The 20,350-nt window shown below is 43.5% G+C and overlaps 1 protein-coding gene across 4 annotated transcripts in view; it reads right to left on the reverse strand.

Annotated features, from left to right (window-relative positions):
• Window positions 1–20,350, reverse strand: part of POLE2 (DNA polymerase epsilon 2, accessory subunit) — a 490,721-nt gene that overhangs the window by 220,156 nt on the left and 250,215 nt on the right. For all 4 annotated transcript variants that reach the window (XM_078659706.1, XM_078659707.1, XM_078659704.1 and 1 more), the window contains 2 exons: window positions 17,454–17,526; window positions 6,044–6,216 (listed from right to left, as the gene is read on the reverse strand). In XM_078659706.1, the coding sequence (XP_078515832.1) occupies window positions 6,044–6,216; window positions 17,454–17,526 (246 nt within the window). The remainder of the gene's footprint in view (window positions 1–6,043; window positions 6,217–17,453; window positions 17,527–20,350) is intronic.

Raw genomic sequence — 20,350 nt, forward strand, 5'->3', positions numbered from 1 at the left:
GTGGGCTGAGGTGTCTTCAAGAGAGTTTGACACTTGAGGAGAATGGATGATAGTCTCTCCTCCGAAGGATACGCTCTTGCGTTGACTGAGTCCAGAGTTGAGCCTAGATAGTGAATCCACTGTGTTGGATTGAGGATGGACTTTTTGAAGTTTACATGCAGACCGAGCCGATGCAACTGGTGAATGCATTGTGTAAGGTGTTGTTGCAGAAGAGTGGGAGACGCACTCTTGAGAAGCCAGTCTACTAGGTAAGGGTAGACGAATATGTGCTATTTCCTCAAGAACGCAGCTACTACTGCCCTGCAATTTGAGAAAGTGCGAGGAGCCGAATTCAGCCCGAAGGGCAGGACCGTGAATTGGAAGTGGTTTGATTGGATGCAAAACCTTAGGAACTTCTGATGCTTTGGAGAGATTGGTATGTGGAAACAGGCATCTTGAAGATCTATGGAACACATCCAGTCCCCTTGATGTAGAAGCGGTATTATTTGATGTAATGCCAGCATTCTGAATTTATCTTGTAGAATGAATTTGTTGAGACGTCTGAGATCTAGTATAAGCCTGAACTCCTTGTTTGGACCTCTCTTGGGACCAAAAAATAGCGAGAGTAGATCCCTTACAAACGTTGATGCCATGGGACCTCCTCAATGGCATTCTTTAGTAGTAGAGCAGACACCTCTTCCCTCAAAAGATTTATACGATGGGTGACTGTCTTTTGAGGAGGAATGAAAGGTGGAGGGGACTTGAACTTGATGGTATACCCATTCTTTACAATATTCAGCACCCACTTGTCTATTGTGATTTGTGTCCACTCTTCCAGGTAGAAACGTACACTTCCCCCAACCGGAGTGGGTAACAGAGATAGGGGAAGCAAGCACTCACTGCTTTTGTTGTTGTTGCTTGCCAGCAGGTGTGGACTGTCTGGAATGACCACCTCTTCCTCTACCAGGACGACGCTGGGAGAATTGTGACCTCCCTTGATTTTGCTGGGAGGACCATTGAGGGGTTTGAACCCTCTGTTGGTTTTGTTACCAATCGTAAGGACGATACAGTCGCCTGAAGCGCTTCCTCTTCTCGAGCCCCACAGCTTTTACTATAAGCAGCTCGGTCTTCATTCTAGACATTTCGTCATCGGCATGAGATCCGAAGAGTGATGACCCATTGAAGGGGAGATTGAGAATGTGATGTTGCGCTTCAGGTTTCAGCCCCGTCAATCTCAGCCAGGCAGAGCGTCGGGCACAAATCCCATGAGAGTAGCCATGAGCAGCCAGATCTGAGGCATCTGCTGCTGCACTGATCACCTGATTGGCTACTAAGCCACCTTCATGCAGGATTTTAAGGAAGTCTTGCTTGTCCTCTTTTGGAAGCTTCTCCTTGTACCGTGAAAGAGAGTCCCATAAAGAGCAATCATATCTGCCCAGCAGGGCCGAGGCGCTGGCTACTTTCATATACGAAGCTGAGGTCGTGCACATTTTCTTACCCACAGAAGCCATGGCCTTTCTCTCCTTATCACAGCTGATGATGCCGCCCCCGTCTGATTCTTTCGTGCCGCTGAAAAAATAACAGAGTCTGATGGAGGGTTAGCCCTCAGAAAGAAGGGATCATTTTCAGGAGCCTTATATTTCTTGATGATCCTAGATGGTGCAGCCCCCACCGATGCTGGAGTGAGAAATTTCTGTAGAGCAGGCTCCAGCAATCCAGGCACTAGAGGAAGCAAAGGTCATGAGGAAGACTTTTGGTGCAGGTTTTCAAAGATCACCAATGTTTTGGTGGTAGAGACCGGCCTTTCAATTTGGAGTTTCACAGCCCCACGGCAGAGAACCTCAGTAAAGGTCAGAATATTATCGATGGGTGATATTCTGCTTGGAGGAGAGGAAGAAAGAGTCGGAGAATAGTCCGCCTTGGAATCCAACGACCATGAAGAAGACCTACAGCTTCGTCTACTAGGGAAACGGTGTCAAGATGCCAGACTCCTAGGACAGAGTGATGATTGACTTCTTACCGATGGGGACCTTCTCGGCGTGGTACGTTCGTGCCTCCCCGAAGAATGCACAGACTGGATCAAAAGTGACCCGGATCTTGAAGGAGACCGTGGTAGATTAATCCTGCGGATCTTCCACTCTCTAATATCTCCTAGCCATCTCGGCGAGATATTAGTTGGCTGAGCTGGAGATGGTACTGGTGAGGGCTCTGGAGATACTTGTTCTATCTGAAGCCCTGGGGAGGAAGAAGCACTCCTTGATGTCACCACCTGGGTGTCCCTCGTCAAACGGTCCTTCGAAGTCGCCCTAGTTCTCTTCGCTGGGGGAGAAGCTGATTGAGATCTCCTCGACGTCGACCTCCTCAACATCAACCTCCTCGACAGTGACCTAGATCTTGACCTCTTAGACCCAGAAGGCCTTTTCCTAGATCTCGAAGTCGATCTCCTCGACGGTGATCTCTTCGACGTCGACCTCCTCGGCGACAACGTCGATGGCATGAGTCTCGATGTCGAATGTCTGGGTCTCTTCGACGTCGAATGTCTGGGTCTTTTCGGCATCTAAGCCCTTGGTGTTCGGCTCGATGTCGATGGCATTGGACCTCTCGCCGTCGACGGCGATCACGACGCCGGTCCAGAGCCTCTCGGCGGCGAGCTTCGACGTTCATGTGTCGACGTCGAGCCCCGACCTCTTGACGTCGTAGGCGAGCCAGACTTGGACCGCCTATGCATGGATGACGACCTCATCCTATGTCTCTTCTCACCTTGTCTCGACGGCGAAGGATGTCTCGACGACGACAGATGTCTCGACGGCGAAGGATGTTTCAACATCGATTTCGACGCAGACTCTGAGCACAAAGGTAATCTGTCCCTCGACGGGGTAGGAGACCGATGCCTCCTTTTCTCACCTTTTCTTTGCGCTCTCTTGGTTGAGAGGAGGGCTTCCTTGAGTGATGTTCTTCTTGCCCACTCACTGTTTCCTTTCCTCTCTCCTGCAAGGAATGCTGCTTAATCTTCTCCCTCTCTCTAAGGGTTCTCTTGGAAAACTTGCTGCAGTGGTAACACTGGTCTGGCTTGTGGGATGAAGGTAGACAAGCAATACAGACCAAATGAGGGTCTGACTTAGCCATCTTTTTTCCACAGGCCGGGCACTTATTAAATAAGGCCGGCATTTTGACAGGAAAAAATTGCCAAATTTCAGAAAACATTTGTAGAATTAGTCAACTAAGGACTAAAGGCGTCGAGTGAAGTCAAAAAAATTAACTTTTTACCAGAATAAAGTGATAAAATATCACCAACTGGCAAGCTCAATGCTCCAGGATCCTCACAGAGGAGCCGGAAAAAAGAACTGACCTAACTGTCACCTGTGGTGCATGATGGGAGCTTGGGGGTTCCTGGAGGTCTTAAAGGCACAGCACCAATTTTCCCAATGGTTTTCTATGCAGCCTGTCTAGGCTAATTCTGCCTCTATGATCCTGCCTTTTTACCTTTGAAAATAAAGGTTGTGTGTTTCAAAGCAAACTCAGGGCAGTTTTCTTCATATATATATATATATACATATCATATGTTTATGATGACTTATGTGTCTTTATTTTGTCAAATGTAAAAGATACATGCAATTATGGCAGTTTTTGGAGCCTAGTAGTGTGTTTTCAGGCTGCATATGTATATGTATATGCATATTATCTATACATATGGTTATTTATGTATATATATATATATATATATATATATATATATATATATATATATATATATATATACATATATATATATATATATATATGAAGATATATGCATATTATTGGCTACTGCTCTGGGATCCCACACGCGGGCGGGACTATTCAGTGCTTATGACTATTGATGAGTATCCCCTGGAAGAGAATATAGCTGACCACGATGGAGCGCGGTCCGGATACAAAAAGTGGATTGGGCCCGGTCAGCGCTTACATTCAGACTTGGAAGAAATCCTGAGGAGGTAAAGTTCAGTAGAACAAGGCTGCATGAGGTTTCCGAGGAGGGAGCGTCGCCATCAGATGACTGAGGGTTAAAGCTGCTGTGTAGATTTCTACTTTCAAATGTAGTTGCCAAAATGAAAGTCGCAAATCTCTAGCTGGACAAGGCAGAGAGATGTACCCCTTTGATGAAGGACCGCTGAAAAGGATTTGCGGCTGCAGAGTAGAACTTAGCGGAGAAGCTGCCAACTCAATCCAACCGGCGATGCACCTCAGGCAGATAGGCGAGCAGGTTGGTCCCTGTCTCCTCCTCATTCTCAAAGCAGTTTTTGGCCAACGTGTTCTAAGTCATCAGGTTTTGGATTTGGCCATCTGGGCACCTTGAGCATCACAACCAAGGTTCCAGGACTGGTGGGACACCTCATTGGTGTTCATGACTCAATCAGGCTTGTTCCAGGTACGGGTTCAAGATGGTGGGGACCTTTTGTGTCCCCATGGCACTGAACAGGAGGCCAGCAAACTAGCCCTTGGTGTCACTGTGGTAATCCTGGGTTCAAGTGAAGATAACAGACTTAACAGCTGGGCTGGCCTCTGAGGACTCAAGGCAGGTTATACAGAGCAAAGCAGTCCATCCAGGTGCAGCAGCAACCTTGCACAGTGCATAGTAGCAGGCAGTCCACTGAGAGTCCTTCCGCAGTTCGGGAGTGAAATGAAGAGTCAATCTGAAGGTCCTGTTTTTATACCCGGTGCCTTTCTGGAAGGCGGGAGACATTTCTAGAAATGTTCTTTGAAGTGCATGAAATAACCTGCCTCCCCCTGCTGTGGCTCCAAGCTGTCTGTAGTGACAATGTGAGGTTATTTGGCCCTTTGTGTGAAGGCAGAGCTCACCCTATTCAGTTGCAAGTGGGGCAGTGCTCAGCTCTGCTCTGCCCCCCCTAAATCCTGCCAGCAGATGGACCATTCAGGCACACCTAACCCCTCTATTGTGTGACTGTCTGGGAGGAATTCACAAAGTCTAACTGGCAGCTACACCCAGTCATGTGACCCAAGACAGGATATAGGCACAAAGGGCTAAGGGCCGGAAAATGCCACCTTTCTAAAAGTGGCCTTTTCAAAACTATAATGAAAATTTAAATATTACTATTAAAGAGGGTTTAGCATTACAATTTCATAGATACTAAGCTTCACATGGCTACCTACTTCCAAATAGGAACCCATGGGAGGGGTAGGCCTCACAGTAGTGAAAAACAAATGTAGGAGTTTTTCAATACCATGACATTTACAACTTAAAAGTACATGTCCAACCTTTTACTTACACGTCCAACCTTTTAATTACACAGCACCCTGTCCTATGAGCTAACTAGGGCCTATCTTAGAGGTAACCTATATGCAATAAAACAGGAGTTTAGGGCTTGGGAAGGGGGTTTAAATGTCAAGTCGACATGGCAGTTTAAACTGCATTCAGGCTGTAGTGACAGGCCTGGCGCATGCTTTAATAACCCTCTAATAGAGACTTAAAAGTAAATTAAATATGCCAATCAGATGTAAGCCAATCTACCATGTGTAGGAAAGTGAGCACAGGAATGTTAGCACTGGTTAGTAGCAGTAAAGTGCACAGGGTTCCAAGGACAACAAAAACGTTTTTCAGCACCAAAAAAGGCAGTAAGTAGGGAAAAGGTTTGGGGGAAGACCACCCTAAGACGGACAGTCTAACAGGCATTTTTACCAAACTTGCTTTATTATTAATTGAACATATGGACAGCTCTGAATAAGCAGCGAACACCATCTGAACAACACGTGCTGCTAGAATAATAAGTATTGTTATGTTCATTTTATTGGCTGTCATCCTTCATCCGCAAATAAAGATTTTGATTTAAAATGTCTTCTAAAGTAGGCTTAAAATATTGACCAGACTTCCGCCAACAAAAAGATAGCCTCTCATAACTTCATACATTTTTCAAACTTGTAAAACTGTATTGTTCTAATAATTGAAACAAAAGATGAAGCTCTATTTTAGCCAGCATATGGATACAAAAACCTCATCTATTTAAATAAATTCAGATTGCATAAGGTTGAGAAGCTGTACATTTAACCTCATTTGTGCCCCCCTTACCTGAAAACATGGTGCGTAATTTCTCTAATACTTCTGCGTTGTCGAACCACATATCTGAGGCAATTACAAACATGGCATCTTCGTTCTCCTCTTCCAACTGTTTCAGTTTTACTGATGCTTTTACAGATGTTGCAGAAGGACCACCAAAAAAATTAATGTTTCCATAATATGCCCTACAACAATAAAATCAAGTTTTAAGTTCATTACAAGAGATCTTAATTATACGTGATATCTCATTTTGGGCTTTGGTCCAATTTCCACTCCAGAGTACTTATATAAAAGGTCTTTTAAATATGAATATTCTGACTATCAAGAACAAGGTGGCTAAAAGAAAAAGTTACTTACCTGTGGTAATTAACTTTCTTATGAATACTCTATTTACATGCAAATTCCTCACCTGTAGAACAATCTCAGGCTTCAGACTGGATCCGGAAACTTCAATCTCACAAGTCGTGGGCAGGTGGTGCTGGCTTCGTATGGGTGGCCGAAGTGTCATTGAGTGGCGTCACCAAAGGAATATAGCCCCCACTTTGGCGCACCGACACCAGTTTAAAACCATCGTTTCCCAAGGCTTCGAGGTAATAGGATGGACTGGCATTAACAATGCGTAGTGCAGTATCAAACTGGAACTGAAATCTTAGTAATCTTTCCCTGAAGCACATCCATCAAACGGGGAGGCAGTTGGGATCGGTGGGGATCTGCAGGTAGATACATGTATCCACCAGAAAGATCATTCTCGTAGGTAACTTATTCTTCTGATGATTACTTCTACCTGCAGATTCCTCACCTGTAGAATAGATTGCGAAGCAGTACCCTTCTTTGGAGGAGGGTTGATGGGTGGTTAAATGAGGATGTCCGACAAGACAGATCTAGGTAAGTGGCCATTCCTACGCATTTCGGAATCCAAGCAGTAATTCTTAGCAAACATGTGTAGGGATGACCACATACCTGCTTTGCGGATTCCTGCAATCAAAATCCATCTGGCAAGGCCAGAAGATGATGATTTGGCTCTGGTGGACTGAGCCCTGATTCCGTCTGGAGGTTCTTTCGTGGCAAGAGCTAACAGGTCTTAATTCAGAGGATGATACATCTGAACAGCATCTATTTCTGGACAGCTTTGCCTTTTTTTGGCATCACAGTACCTGATGAGGAGCTGGTCATCCAATCTCTAGTGAGGTCCAGGCAGAAGCTGACCTCCTGTTTATCAAATCTGTGAAGCCGCTCCTCTTCCTTTGTGGGATGGGTTGGGGGAAGAAGGTTGGCAGCTTGATGGATTGCCCTAAGTGGAAGTGAGTACACAACCTTAGGGAGGAAGGCAGCAACACCTATTAGTCATGGAAAATGGATATGAATGTTAGAAAGGAGCTCAGGGCCTGTATGTTTGATACAGATTAGCCAACCCCTCAGAAATATGACCACAATAGGGAATTTAAACAGGTAAGGCTAATCTGGGAGACACGTGAAGGCAGACAACGCAGCCAGGTACCCTTTACAGTACACTTTGGGCTCAGGATTAGTGAGAATCGCAAAACCTTGTGTATGTCTATGACTGCCCCAATGCTGTACGGTGATATTGTGTAAGGGGTCTAATACCCTAAACACACGTCTAATTTGTTATGAGGTATTGTGCTGGGGAATAAAGCTACGCTCATAACGATGGACAGTGTTGTCAAGAATGGCTCTAAACGATACGCTAACACTTTGTTGAGGATCTTATAGTCTAAGTTGAGCATAGACACATCCAACTTATCACTCTTGTGTTTAGTAATTGAAGCAATCAGGGCTTCCCTAGTGATATCCGACAATGTGCCACCTTCTTGTGCCCTCATAAGGAGGAAAAGCGTACAGCAATGTCTGAGACCAGCATTCCCCCGTGATCCCTGCTGGGGGAATCTGGACGCGAAGACGTGGCATTTCGCGTTTGCCGCGTCTGCAAACAGATCTATGTCTGGTACGCCCCATTGTCGAAACACCTCCTGCACGACCTCTTCGTTGAGCACCCAGTCGTGCGCTTCTACGAAGTCTCTGCTTAGGCCGCCCGCCTGAACATTCAGGATTCCTGGAAGGTGAACTGCAACGATAGAGAGACCTCTCGCCAGAAGTCACTGCCAAATGGATTGAGCTTCCAGAGACAGAACTCGTGACCTGGTGCCTCCTTGTTTGTTCAGATAGAACATCTTTGTTGTGTTGTCTGTCTGAACTTGAATGTGGCTGGAGTGTAGAGACGGGTACAGGGACTTGAGCGCCAGATAGACAGCCCGTAGCTCCAAGAAGTTGATATGATAGCTTCTTTCTGTCTCGGACCAGAGACCTTGTACCTGCAGCTGGTCCATATGAGCACCCCAGCCGTGCATTGAGGCATCCGTAACCACTGTCTGAGTTGGAGGCAACTGATGAAACGGAACTCCTTGCAACATGTGAGAACGTTTCATCCACCATCTGATGGAGTCTCTGGCTACTTGATGAAGAGAGACACGATGTTCCCAGTGGCCTGACCTCTGAGACCATTGGTCCTTGAGTGCCTGCTGCAGAGGCCTCATGTGAAGGTGTGCATTAGGCACAATGTAGATGCACGAGGCCACTGATCCCAGTAGTGACGACACTTGTCTGGCTGTAGGACTTTGGGTGTCAAGCAGGGTGCGGCACTTCAGAAGCATTGGTGACAACCTCTCCTCCGAAGGACACACTCTTGCCTCTGCGGAGTCCAAGGAAGCGCCCAGATAATGTATTTGTTGGGTGGGGTTGAGGACCGACTTCTTGTAGTTGACTTGCAACCCCAAAGAATGCTTCAGGTTGAGAAAGTAAGAGAGATGGCTCTGAAGCAGAACAGGTGTGGAGCTTTTTAGGAGCCAGTCGCCTAGGTAGGGAAAGACGAAGATCTTCCGCACGCGGAGGAAGGCAGCCACCACCGCCATGCACTTGGAGAATGTCCGTGGGGCGGATTTGAGGCCGAACGGAAGCACTTGATACTGGTAGTAAGCAGTAGATAGACCCCATGTAATAGCTTGTCCCGCCCGGTGTCAGCCCCACCTTTTGTTCAGCCCAAGTAGTCTGTCTATATCGTTCAGGCTTCAAGTTACTTCCAGAGCGTTCAAATTGGTTGAACCGCGCTGACCCTGCTCTGGATAACGCTTTGCGACACAGGTGGCTCCTGATGTCCATGAGCCCTCTATCCTATGGCGTATCCCCATTTTATTTTGATCTCACCTGCTGTAGTGTCACTACAGGGCTATTGGGTATTTGCGCAAACCAACTGTCTCCTTTTCATGTAAAGCAACACTTTCCACTTCTGCTCAGACCAAAAGTGATATATTCCAACAATTTGAAGGGGGAGGGTGATTATTTTTCCATCTTCCGGTGACATGTCTTTTGGCCACTATATGTTTTTTGGGCCTAGGAAATAATCCTAATATACATTCTTCCCATGTGTGTAGACGGGGGTGGACTGTGTATTCCTATAAACAGAACCCACCCTCCTGCCAGTAGTCATATAGAAGAGGGCAGGCCCACAGCATATGGAGGAGATCTGTTCCAATCTGGTCACATCTGGGGCATGCTGCTGAGGTTAACTGATAGCATTTATTAATTTTGTCTGGTGACAGGTATGCTCTATGGATGATAAAGATTTGAATGATGCGGAAAATTTGCGTTTCGGCGATCTGGGTGGCACTGGCTTTGATGACATTACATTCCTTGTCCTCCCATGGCTTCCCCGGTTTCTCTCCCAGGTTTGACACAGGCATGTAAGGGGTCTTAAAGTGTATGATAGTAACACATCTGCTAGTAACACTTCAGCTAGCCAATGTATAATGTGACTGCCCATACCCATGACATGTAAGTATTGTATGACTAGGTGGAGCTGGGACTCCGTATTCATGTCTCCTCAGGACTTTGTTGTGCTGATGTTATGGAATTATAGAACATAAATGGGCCTGGTGGGATACCTGTATCCTGTGCTAATTTGTCAAATGGCAGCAGTATTCCATCCTCATATAAATCGTCTTGCGTACGCACCTCTACGGCATAGCATGGTTCCAATGCACCTATTGTTGTGCCAGTTCCGGTCCTTGGGGTACCGAGGAGGTGGAGTGCATGAGCATAGGGGGTTGTGTGTCTAGTGAGTAGCAAGCATCATCTGTAGCAGCAATAGGCTACAGCTAAAGTGCTCGGTTTTGGAATAGGATGCCTGGCGATGGGATGAAACAGATGACAGACTCTAGATAATGACCAGGGGGGTTGGACAGTGGCCGTATCAGAAACTGCAAACCTGCCAGCCATTTTGTTAACCATTACAATTGCACAGCCAGGTAGTACAGCTCCATGTTTGGGACAGCTAAACCTCCTCTTTCTGTAGGCATATAAAGCTTCCACAGGGCCACTCTATGACGTCCTTTATTCCAAATAAAATCTCTGAGAAGCTGCTCCAATTCCCGGAATGTTTTGGACTGAACGTATACAGGCAAATTCGCAAAGAAAGAGGCGCGGAAGTATGATCATTTTGGACAGTGCTAGCCTGCCCATGACGTTCAGCAGCAGCGTTTTCCAGAACTTCATCTGGGACCAGGTGGAGTTAATGGCTCTGATGAGGTTACCATCTAATACTTCATTCGTGCTGATAAGTTTTTTATGCCCAAATATTAGAAGGAGGATGGTTGCCACTTAATGGAGACTTCAATAATCATCAACCCGGAGTCTTGTGTCTCTGCATTAAAAGGGTATGTGCATAATTTAATCTGCAGGGCTTCATAAGGGAAATCCCCCTTGCATAGACATGCAATATCTCTATACAACTCTTAACCGAAACAGTAAACAGCCCCTCGATAAGCTAAAACATAGGTGGGAGCACGACTTAGGAATCACTGAGGACACAGAATAGGAGGCAGCATGGAGATACCCAAGGGCGGTTGCAATCATATTACACACGAACCACATTACACGAAATGGGTAGGATCCTCACAAATGGCTGCCTCTGTAGCTGTAACCGCAAAGCCACACTCATCCATACCCAGTGGGAATGTCTAAAATGACATGCCCACTGACAGGACCTACGTGGCCAGATGGAACGGGTGATTGGACAACCAGTTAATTCAACAGCTTGGGTGGTGTACCTAGGTACGAGGGGGAGCAGGCAATACCCCAATATTCCCTCATATTATGCAATGTAGTGCCGATGATGGCCAGTAGGGATATCATACAGCTGTGGGACAGAAAGACACCACCCCGGATGACTCAATGAGCCCGCAATATAGACTTGCACACACCGAGAATGGTATACCAAGCATTGGAATGCCCAAGGAAATTCAATAAAATCTGTGGAATGAAATACAGGACATGGAGGACCAAAAAGGGACAGGTAGAATGTGATCCCATCATAATGTATAAAGGAAGAAGGGTGTCAGGACCAACAAATCATGGTTATGCCTAGGCCGATGTATTACTGGATTTTGAGTGGGAAGGGAGATGAGCTCCTGATATGGAAGTGCTTCCAAGATGCCAGAGTTCATATACTATGTTCAAGTATGGTATGCTGTTCCCGTTACCAAAAACTAATCAAATGTTTTTTGTTTTTTCTCAAACGTTGCTGTTTCTGTCTGTGTCTGTTCCCAAAGTGCAAGGCCTCCCTTTGCCACTGCACTCACAGACGTGTGGAGCGTTGTGAGTGCATTGTGTACAAAGTGGGCACTTTGAGTAAAACTTTCCAAACATCCATCCCCAGGTCGGAATTACAACTGCTATCCATCCAAAGCAAATAGAAGCAATACAAGAGAAGGAGAAAAACAACATTTGCAGAAATATCATAGTGACCCCCGTGGCTATCAGCCGAGAGGGTTATGAGGGTATGCAGCCTAGAAAAAGATTCCCAACTCCCCAATAATTTGTTCAGGAGTTCACCAACGGCCTAGAGCCCATGTAACTCCAGGTATTACACCCGGTAATGCCAAGCCACAATCTGAGAAAGGTTGTTCTATCCTGCAAGCATAACCAACTGATCAATGTCCTTTATTCAATCAAATCTGGCATACATATTTGTCAAGAACAGTTCCATGTCATTTGTTAAGCATGGCAAAGCTGTTATGCAGAGGCGGTGGTGTACCTACCATTGTCATTTCGGAGTCCGAACTACCGCTCAGAGTTCTATCTGCTAGAGGTCCTCTGCGATAAGATCCCAAATTAGTTTGTTATCACCAGTACCTCGAGTCACATCCTGTCCACCTGATTTTTCACAGCGTTGCTGCCATTGGCCAGTCCCAAGCATCTCAAACAATAAATGATAATTGCCCACCATAACCTTGACCCTGGCAGGAAAGAGAAGCACATTTTGTGCCTTCGCCTCTCTTAATGCTTTTTTCACTTCCAGAAAGGAAGCTCTTCTGCATTGTCCTACCAATGTGTAGTAGGGAAAAAAATCCACGGTTGCATTTTCACTCTGGAAGTGGCCCATCATGTGGGATCACCGTAATATAAAGTCTCTGTTCTTATAGAGAGGTAAGCATGCCATAACTGGCAATGGCTGCCCTTACGTAGGAGTAAGTCTAGCATGCACTTGTTCACCCTTTCCAAGGCAAAAAAGGGTGACAGTCTATAGGGCACTACTTCATTAGCCAGACACTTTTAAAGACAAGTCAACATGTCCGTACCGTGCACTTTATCAGACAGCACCTTCACTCTTGAAGTTATTCCTACGACTGTGCCCTTCTGCATCTTCTGCCCTTTTATCCAGTACTTCTGCTCTGGGTGTAACCTCTTTGACCGGTCCTTGCAATATCAACATGGCTGGGTGCACTTCTCCAATTATGCGTTTGTTTCCTGTGATCCTAGAGGAAAACTTGCTGTGGTCGTCCTGCAGTATACCCAGACCTATGGCTACCATGTCAATTCTATTCTCTAAGACCTCTCTAGATTTGATGAAGGTTTCCAGTATTTGGCTCAGGGATACTGTGGTGTCCTCCCTCGATTCCCTTAGGTAGGGACAGCTCCATCAGTTCAGGACTCTCCTCTGCATGCAGTGGTGTTCTATCAGTTCCTAATCTGAGCCACCTTCAACACTCTTTGTGGCTGGTATCGGATCCAGGGCTGCTCATGTAAGATGATGATGTTAGCAACTCGATTATGCTTGATGCCTTATAGTTTGCTGCACTCATGCAGGTTCTCGCGGCTACAGTGGATGGGTGACCGGCACAAAAGTGTAGTGACACTCTAAGCAGTTGACCAACAATATGGTTGAAGGCATGTGATTTAACCAGTGTCTGCTATTACTTATAAATACTAGGCTGTCTTCTTAAGTGTTCCATAGTAATCAAGAAATGTATTGAAAGCTAAACTCATTATCATATACCAATATTTGCATACTTACTTGTTCTATAGAAAAAAATCACAATTCGTAAGCGTGGAAATTGTGTACAAGTACGTTTTTATGTTGAAGCCCCACACCCTTAACTTTGTGAAGGACATTTTAAGCAGCTGTGTCTGTTTCAAGAGAAACATAATGTAACCGTGTGAGGTACTGCACCTTGGTAATGCTTGTTTGTCAATAGCTTCTGACATGAGTGGGAAAGCTGCATCCATAATAAATGCTTCAGATGTTGCTTCTGATTCGAGAGGGACATCTAGTAATGACTTGAGGTACTGTAGCTAAGTGAAAGGTCAAGCATATTGGCTTTACCAATGTTTGTTTAAAACAAAATGTACAAACAAAGCTTGCACATTTCAAAGCAGCATTTTCTTTAAAAGAAAGGAAAGGACACAAAAGTCAAAACTTTACCTCCAAGTAGAACGTTTTCATTATGAAGAAATGTATACAAAGAATTAAGAATACACACTTCTCCACAAGATTACATTTAAATAAAAAATAAAGATGAAGAAGACCCCAGAGGCCAGTATTTCGGATTTCTACTTTAAAGAGACAACAATTCAACTAATCCAATTATGCACTCTGGAACAGTACCCTTAAAGGGTCCAACAGCATTCTCTTATTAGAAGAGAACCTAACTATTGTAGTAGTAGCCTTGTGGATTGTCAGGGTCACAATTTGATTTTAGTTGGATTGTAGCACAGAAGGATAATGAAAACGTGTAGATAATCACGTTTTGCTTTTAAGAGTAATTTTTATTTTTTAAACATACTTTTCTTAACGTAAATATCTTCCTGTATCCGACAGACAGAAAGGTTATTCTAATGCTTATAGACATCAAAGACACAATGCTTGAGAACTCAGCAGTTCTCACTAGCCTCCCTCCATGTAGAAAGAAAAGCTGCAGTACGATGTTATGGGTTCATGCACAAACTCCATCTTGCTCTCCCCTCTCCCTTTTTTTTTTTCTCATTACACATTGTTTCAGATATATTATACATACATTATAGATTTGTCAGTTGATAATTTTACAGTAAAACCAAATCTGATTGGATGAAGCAACTCCAGCTATACAGTACAAAAGATATACAGAGACAAAACAAAAATACTTTTACATTATTCGATATCCCCCAGGGCTGTATATTACAAATGTATCTGCATGCCAAGTTTGAAGTACCGGAGGCGTCTTGTCCAACCATGCTCTTGCTATTGATAATCTTAATACTGCAGTGACAATAAACATAAATTCTATATGGGTATACTCTTCCCCCATATCCCTTCCCAGCAGTATTAACAACGGTGTCAAATGGACTGATATTCTTAACGTATTACCCAAAAATTCTTCTATGTTTTTGATCAAAGTGTATAACTGGGGGCAGGTGGCAAACATATGGACAATATCTGCGTCTATGGCATTACAGCGAGGACAAGTAGTCCCAGTCGATCCTCCCCATTTAGCTATTCTAACCGGGGTGTGGTACAGCGAGAATAGAGTTTTGTAATGCTGGGATTGGAGAGGGCCCGAGCATAAGATGGTACGCCCCAGCTCAAGAGATTCCGCAAAATTTTTAGTCTCTCCCCCCAATTTTTCAATCCATTTATTACTAAATTTATCTAAATCATCCACCTTCCCTTTTGCAAGACTTATATAGAAAGATCTTATCGTGCAGTCCCCTCCTAATATTATTTTCTCCAATATTTCATTTCGATTAAACCCCGCTGCCCCACCCTGTTTATTGCTGAGAAAACTCCTTATCTGTAGGTATTTATAAAAATCCCTCGTTGCAACATCATATTTTCGGATTAACTCTTCAAATTGGACAACCCCGTCATCGCCCATTAGATCCCCAATCTGTGTTATCCCTTTCTGCACCCACCCAGCCATTATTAAGTCAGCGAAAACGTCCCCCGGGAAGGATTTGTTCTTGTACAACCTAATGTACCTATTATATCGTCCTAGGTGTGCTTTTTTTAAGAAAGCGTTCCAGATCTTAACTGCTGCTTCTAAGGTCTTGAATCTGGTCCTTTTATAGTATCCAAATTCTACACAGTTTAAAAAACAGTTTTCTGTCTCGGCCCCTAGTACTGCTGAATACACTTCTGTGGACATAATCGTAACTTTTTGGTCGAGTCCGCCACCCCCGATTAACCCCTGCATGTACTGTAGTGCTGTTGCCATATGATACATTCGGAAATCGGGGGCCCCCCACCCCCCTCTCTCTCTTGGAAGGGTCATGTAACGATATGCGCGCCGGGTCTTCCCATGTGCCCAAATAAATCTATTCAGTACATTTTCTAACAAATTAAACCATTTAACATCAAACACCAAAGGAATAGTTCTAAAAAAATAAAGAAATTTAGGCAGTATCAACATTTTTATAATATTAGTGCATCCCAACAAAGAAAAGGGAAGGTTGTTCATTCTCTCTAAGTCTTTCATTACCTTTGACATTAAAGGAGCCATATTACTCTCCACTATTATTCTGAGATCCGCCGATAATGAAACCCCCAGATATACAGCCGAGCTTACCACTCTATTGTCATCACACGTAGTGTATACATTCTTTATAATTTGCGTTTTAGCTCTGTTCAGACTATACCCAGATATCTGCCCAAACATAAGGGCTTCTGCTTCTATCTCTTTTATGGCTAGGGTGGGGTTTGATGTTAAAATTGCTACGTCGTCAGCATATGCAAGAGTCTTTACTATACAGTTATTTACTCTCATTGGTTGTATATTCACATTAGATTCAAAACGCCTCAATAACGGCTCCAAATATAGTGCGAACAGCAAAGGCGAGGAAGGACAGCCCTGCCTGGTCCCCCTTGCAATACTAACGACGGCTGAGAGCTCTCCGTTCACCCTAATTCTAGCAGTGGGGGTAATATATAAGGCCTGTATGGCTTTTATAAACCTATCCCCCAACCCGCACCACTTCATAACATACCACAGATAGTCCCAGGAGACCCTGTCAAACGCCTTCTCCGCATCGAGAAATAGCGCTGCGACAGGGTCTCCCAAGACCTCTGCTGCATCGAGGATAGTAATTACAGTCCTGACGTGTTGGGTTGTCCCTTTCCCAGGTATAAACCCATGCTGGGTGGGGGTCACCAGTTGTTCAATATTTTTTGCCAGTCTTTTTGCCAATATTTTAGAGTATATTTTTACGTCGGCGTTCATTAATGTTATGGGTCTGTAAGACCCTGGTGCTTCTGGTGGTTTACCTTTTTTTAAGATAACTATAATATTAGCACCCCCCCCAAGATTCCGGCGTAGATACCCCTATTTGTGCTTGTGTCATTATGTAAAACATATCTGCAAGTAACACCCCCCTGAATACTTGATAAAATTCAATTGGGATTAGGTCTGGTCCTGCTGCTTTCCCTGCTGGTAAACTTCCAATAGCAGACTCTAATTCTTCCAAGTGAAAAGGGCCCTCCATAATCTCACGGTCCTCTTCTAGCAAAACCGGTGGTATAATATTCATAAAATAATTCGCCATACTTGCAGAGCTTGCTATATCCTCCCTTGTATATAGATCTAAATAATATCTTCTAAAAACTTCCCTTATTAAATTAGATTCTATTACCATATTCCCCTGCTCATCCCTTATCTCCTTTATTGTTGCTGCTGCAGTTTTCTGTCTTGCTCTTATTGCTAATACTTGCCCTATTCTCTCACTATACTCATATGTTCTTTCTTTTTTCGTCAAATAATTATCCGCCGCTTTCCTGGACAATCCTTCAACAGCTTCAGCTTTTAGTGCTATGATTTTAAATAGATGTTCTTCCAAAGGTAGACCCCGACCAATAGCCCTGCTCAAACTATCTTCCTCCCTTAGTAACTCTTTTTCTATTTGTTTCCTCTTATCACTTTCCCTCTTCTGTCTTGCCAGTACAAAACTCATAGTTTCTCTCTCCCCTCTCCCTTAAAGTGCTTAAAAGCTACAAAATGCATCACAGAGAGCTACAGAAAAAATCTCCTCTCTTTCTGCATATCACAAACAAATATTGCAGGCAAAACGATCTTCTCAAACATCGGTCAAGACCTGTACTTACCTTGTTGTGGATGATGGTTCAGTTGGTGGGAAACCAAACGCATTGATGTGGAGCATTTTGTCTTCATACCATCCTATGATTCAAGAATTTCAAGAATTAGATAAACCATAATACAACCATGCCTTTCCAATGCAGTACATATTTTCACTTACACAATAAAATGAAACATAAAGAAGCTCCAAAGCGTGGACATGTTATCTTAAAGATAATTTGGCTGAACAAGAACCTGGTTCTCTTGCAGGCAGTAACAATTTAGGGTTAGTGAAAAGTCTTTCAGTGACCGTGCTGAAGAATAAGAAACTCAGGAGTAATACAAGCATCCTATTGACCAATTACACCATCTCTTTTGGACATGGTTGATTTAGAATTCAAGTTCATGCAAACATTGCCCTCTCCCCACATAGACAATGAGGTTATCAAGTGTTCACATCCTTAGACAGCCAACTAATTCCCCCAAGCAAGTATCACAAGACATGGTGTGCAAGGTACGCTGTACCAGTGTATAAATAAAAACAATTAAATCTATCAAACAAGTCAGCACAATGCAACAAGCTTTGGTCTTCACCAACTTTATTTAAAGGAAAACTACAACATAGTTGGGAACCCATCTGTAACCAGTACAGAGCTCACTCCCAGAACACCAAAGGCATGATTCACAAAGTGTGTTTTGTTCTATGTATTGAAGTCCTACAGAAGTACTACTACCATTCTACAAAATGCAACTCACAAATGTATCGCCAGAGACCTCGGCCTTTTCACATTGGCAGAGGTCTCCGCATATGTGGCAATATGAACTAGTGGTGAATGTGGAAGGTACCGGGGGAATCGTGGGAGGGGGTTTCTGGAAAGTTAAAGAGGGATTTGGGAGGGGCATGCAAATACATAACACACATCCACAAAAGATAAAGACCACTGCAAATCACAAAATACACTTCTAAGAATACTATGCAACTAAAGGTTTCAAATGGCCTCAATTTTACTCCAGCCCAGTATTGAAGTAAGTCCGGCACGACACATGATGAACCACGAGAATTGCAAAACAGTCACATAAAAAAATAGCAGAGGTACGGAATTAAAATTACACCCAAAGGAACTAATGTTTAATAAACTAGTTCAACATATAAAATTAAAAAATATATAATCATTGATTTTTTTTAATTAACAAATAAACCTAATTAAAATAATTTAAATCTTTTAAAAATATAAAACGTGTTTAAATTAAATACATAACTTTTATCCAAGTTTACATATTAAATAGAAAACAGACTGTTAGTGACAATCAGTATTTTTTTTATAATTGTTTGAAAGTTAACATTTATGGATGATCAAATGTTTCAATTATTTTATAATTTAATAGACATATCAGTTGATGTACCTTATTTATTTAATTTATAAATAGTAAACTTTATTACATTTCCATATACTTGCCCATAGGGAGACCTCCAGGTGGCGGAGATCTCTGTGAACACGTGAAAGGTTACTTGTAGTAACTTCACACCCATAAATTCAGTTGTAAAAGCCTCAACCCATCATTTGAGGAAGTGGAGACATGCAAGTCTGTACGTCCTTTTAAATTTATCAAGGCTTTAATTCCCTTTATTCGAAGGCATAAATACCCAACATTTCAGCTGGAAATTCTGTTTGCCTGCTTCCTTAGCTAGATACAGAGGAGCATCACTAAGTGTTCCTTTTCTTTGAAGTTTACTTTTTGATGGATATTTTTGCATTTCGGATTCAGTGTAGAAAGGTCAAGTATCCCCAAGTGTCTAGTGAACATTCTCCCAGGGCAAGTGGGTTAATATTTTGAGTTTAGCAGGTATTTATTGGAATGCAGATCGATAGTTAATAGTATCAAGTCCTCTATGTGTATCAGGGACTACTTGAATCCTGGTATGGGGCGTTAACACTGGTTTTCTGCTTACTGTATTAGGTGTCTGAAGTTGGCTACTGGATGTCAAGGCTATAGCTTTATTGGCAGAATGATCTGGAAAGAGCCGATGTTGTTCTGAAAAAAACATGTCTTACTAGGCAGAGATGATGGAGACTCGCTTTGAAATGTGGCTCCATTTATTACTGATACACAAATAATTGCCATTTTGTTCTAAACAAGTTGAATGGAGCCTGTTTTCAACTGAATGTTGCTGCTACTCCAGCGATGCACCAGGGTACAGCATCACGGCGACTAAAAGCATTTTACTTCTAGAATGCTGAAGACTCATTTTAAACACATCTGTTAATCTCTCCGCTGCCTCGTCTGGTTTCAGAGGACCCCCAGTAGCCCTAAAGTCATTCCTCCCTGGAAGAACATAAAAATACATTTGTATCAGGTTCCTAGTCCTATCTAAAATGCCACAGAAGAGGTGACGTGTGTTTAAATTTTTTTTAAATATGATCTTTTATACATGTCAAAGATGCAAAGCCTGTAAATGTAGTGACAATGTTTTTGAATATCATGTTCTATCTGGGGGAAGTGGAAAGATCACTAAACATTCTATGTCCTAACATGCCCATGCAATACACTTTGTGGCAGTCTTATACACCCATTAAAGAATAGGTATTGGGACATATGTGTACCGCTTAAAATGTTGATTTCCTTTACCCAGAAGGCAGGCAATTAAGAGATAGGCACAAAAGTAATTGTAACTCGCTTAAGTTCTACGGAATAGACCAGTGAGTCTTAACCTTTTGACTTACGTGGGCGCGCACCTCAGTGGCGGCTGGCAGGGAATGAAGGTAGTGAGGGGGGGACAAAATATAAAAAACACTTTTAAAAACACACTTGGCTCCTCACTGCCGCCTCCATCGTTGCTTCCTGATGAGTCCCGGAAGCACACAGGCGCCCCATAGCCAATCACAATGCTGCTATGCAGCGTTGTGATTGGGCTGAGTACCGTGGT

This window comes from Lissotriton helveticus, chromosome 9 (assembly GCF_964261635.1).
Source record: "Lissotriton helveticus chromosome 9, aLisHel1.1, whole genome shotgun sequence".
In the NCBI taxonomy this organism is placed as follows: Eukaryota; Metazoa; Chordata; class Amphibia; order Caudata; family Salamandridae; genus Lissotriton; species Lissotriton helveticus.